We start from the raw sequence: 2759 nt of genomic DNA on the forward strand, positions 1-2759 counted from the left end.
GTGTACCTTATTTGTTTTGAGGTGTAATTAGAAATTAAAGTAAATGGAGGTAAATGAAGGTAAAATTACTGTTATTTTGGTTACACCCGATTTGGGGGTAAGGGAGGTTAACTTAAACCAATTTCCAATAAAACCCCTACTTTTACTAAACCCGAATCTTTTCTACAAATAAAACTCACTGCTAGTTTGAAATCCACCAAAACAAAAACAATGTATATCATTTGAATAGAATTTTAATATTACTACATTTTGATTTGTATTATTATAACTTGAATATTACGGTCATGGTCCAAAACTTTAAAATTATTACATTTTTGCTGCCTATAGTGTACTAGTAAGATCATTTTATTTATGCTTTGAAATTTTGATTGTTAGCAAGTGAGATTCAACTTTCAATATTTAATAAAACTAATATATAAAAATTTAATTAACTTCGGTTAGAATTTATTTAATAGATAGAGAATTAGAAAATATAATTAAGAGTAAGGATATAAGAGTAATTTTATACATAGCTATATTTTACTTTACCTTCAAACCAAACACAATTACATAATTAAATCATCACTTACCTTATCTTCTATCCAAACACAACAAGTTATTTCATAAACTTCACTTACTTTACCTTACTTTAAATAACCATCATCCAAACAAGCCCTAAAAGTACGGTATTATGCAGTAGGTAAAGGAAGAGAAAGAGTTGGAATTAAATTTAAATCATTCTCTCTTTTAACAGCAATCCCATAAGCTTCATTCGTGTCTAGATCATCGGGTTTCATTCCATTTGGTAGTTTCCAGTCAAAATGATAGAGCAAACTTGCAAGAGGAAACTCAACATTTAGAGTCCCAAATAGCATTCCCGGACATATTCTTCTTCCGGCACCAAATGGTATAAACTCGAAATGAGCTCCTTTATAATCAATCATGCCATCCGAGAATCTTTCTGGAATGAATTTCTCAGCTTCATTCCAATATTCTGGATCTCTTCCTAATGCCCAAGCATTAACCATTAAATTAGTGTTTTTGGGAATATGATATCCATTAATCTCACAGTCATCTAGAGATTCTCTTGGAGCTAGTAGCGGAAGAGGAGGGTGTAACCTGAGAGATTCTTTGACGATCAATTTCAAGTAATTGAGTTGTTCAAGTCCAGCTTCATCAACATATCCTTTTTCTTTGTAAACTTGTCTTACTTCTGCTTGTGCTTTTTCCATTACTTTTGGATTTTTCATCAACTCCGTCATCGACCAGTCCAGTGTTGTAGATGAAGTCTCGCTCCCAGCAATGAAAACATCCTGCAACAGAATTACTAATTACTAATGTCTCGTTAGCCTATAAACTTGCTCAAAGTGATCTATTGAGGTACGAGGATTGAAAAATAAAGACTACATACGAGGATGACTGCCTTGATGCTATCAATATTTAGAGAAAATTGATCAGGATTTCCCTGATCCTGAAATCTGAGAAGAACATCAACAAGATCATCATGTTCATCACCATCATCATCTTTAGTTTTTCTTGCTTTATGATCATTGATAATAACTTCAAGAATCTCATCAGCTTGATGATGAATCCTTTCCATTTTAGCTCTCAATCCACCAATCCGCTGCAACAATTTCACAGACGGAAACACATCCGCAAGACTAAACCCAGCAGCAAGCGCCATTATTTCCTTAACACGAGGAACAAAAGCTTCTTGTTCTTTCCTTACCTTACCAAAAGCAGCCCTTGAAATTACAGAATACATGTATTTATACAATATCTGACTGAAATTTATCACACTTCCTTCACTAGCCAAATCTGAAATCGATCTCATAATATTACCTACTTCTTCTTCTCTAATTGATCTGAAAGATTGAACTCTTCTAGTACTCAGAAGCTCCATGACACAAATTTTCCTCAATTGTCTCCAATAGTCGCCGTAAGTTGCAAAAATAAGGTCAGTTGAGCCATAAGAAATGATGTCGGAGGCGAGACTGAAAGGTCGACTGGCGAAGGTGAGATCGTGTGTTTTCATGGCTTCTTTAGCGGTTTCAGGAGAAGAAATGATGATGGTGTTGATTTCACCGAGCTTGAGATGCATAATTGGTCCATGTTTTTGCGAAAGTTTATAGAGGCTGTGATGGGGTAAAGAGCCGAGAAGGTTGTGCAGATTTCCTATAATGGGGAGCTTCCATGGCCCTGGAGGAAGAGTTTTTGTGCTGTTTTTTGATTTTTTGGTGGTAATGATGAAAACTGTGATTATAAAGAGAAGAAATGAGGCAAACACTTGCAAGGAAGGGTATTGGAAATCCATGGTGGAATAAAGATATAACTGAAGCTAGTTTTCATTTATAGATAAGCAAGTCTACACTGGCGGCTTGGGGACTGGATGAATACATTATTGTTCAATCATTTAGTTCATTGAATTTGTATATTTTTGGACTAATACATAACTTTGTAACAATCTCAACAGCTCCTTAAACTTGCTTATTTCGGATTACCGGTTCCCTAAACTTGTCCATAAAAGTAGATTAATTAGATCCCTGAACTTTGCAAGTATCTCACCAACTCCCTAAACTTCGCTTAGTTTGGTATTGCTGTTGAAAACTGGGAAAAAGTGCTGTCTAAAAAAGTGCTGTTTGGAAAAGCAGAAGACTGTTTGGTAAAATTAAAAATAAATCTGCAATTGAAGTAAAAGCAGTTTGGTAAGTGTTTGGCAAATAATTTTTAAAAAGTGATGTTTATTGTTTAAAGACATAAAAGGACATGGTTTAATTATT

General features: G+C 34.3%; 1 protein-coding gene across 2 annotated transcripts; it reads right to left on the reverse strand.

Annotated features, from left to right (window-relative positions):
• Positions 1–491: 491 nt before the first annotated feature.
• Positions 492–2308, reverse strand: LOC136219199 (desmethyl-deoxy-podophyllotoxin synthase-like). 2 transcript variants are annotated; one of them, XM_066006487.1, is made up of 2 exons: positions 1391–2308; positions 492–1292 (listed from the first exon to the last, which is right to left on the reverse strand). In XM_066006487.1, the coding sequence occupies exons 1-2, from the start codon at positions 2291–2293 to the stop codon at positions 669–671; spliced, it is 1527 nt and encodes a 508-aa protein (XP_065862559.1). In that variant the 5' UTR covers positions 2294–2308; the 3' UTR covers positions 492–668. The 2 variants fall into 2 exon arrangements, with proteins under 2 accessions (XP_065862559.1, XP_065862558.1); XM_066006486.1 differs by having other exon boundaries at positions 1364–2308.
• Between the last annotated feature and the right edge of the window lie 451 nt (positions 2309–2759).

The sequence above is a fragment of the Euphorbia lathyris genome, chromosome 2 (genome assembly GCF_963576675.1).
Source record: "Euphorbia lathyris chromosome 2, ddEupLath1.1, whole genome shotgun sequence".
NCBI lineage: Eukaryota > Viridiplantae > Streptophyta > Magnoliopsida > Malpighiales > Euphorbiaceae > Euphorbia > Euphorbia lathyris.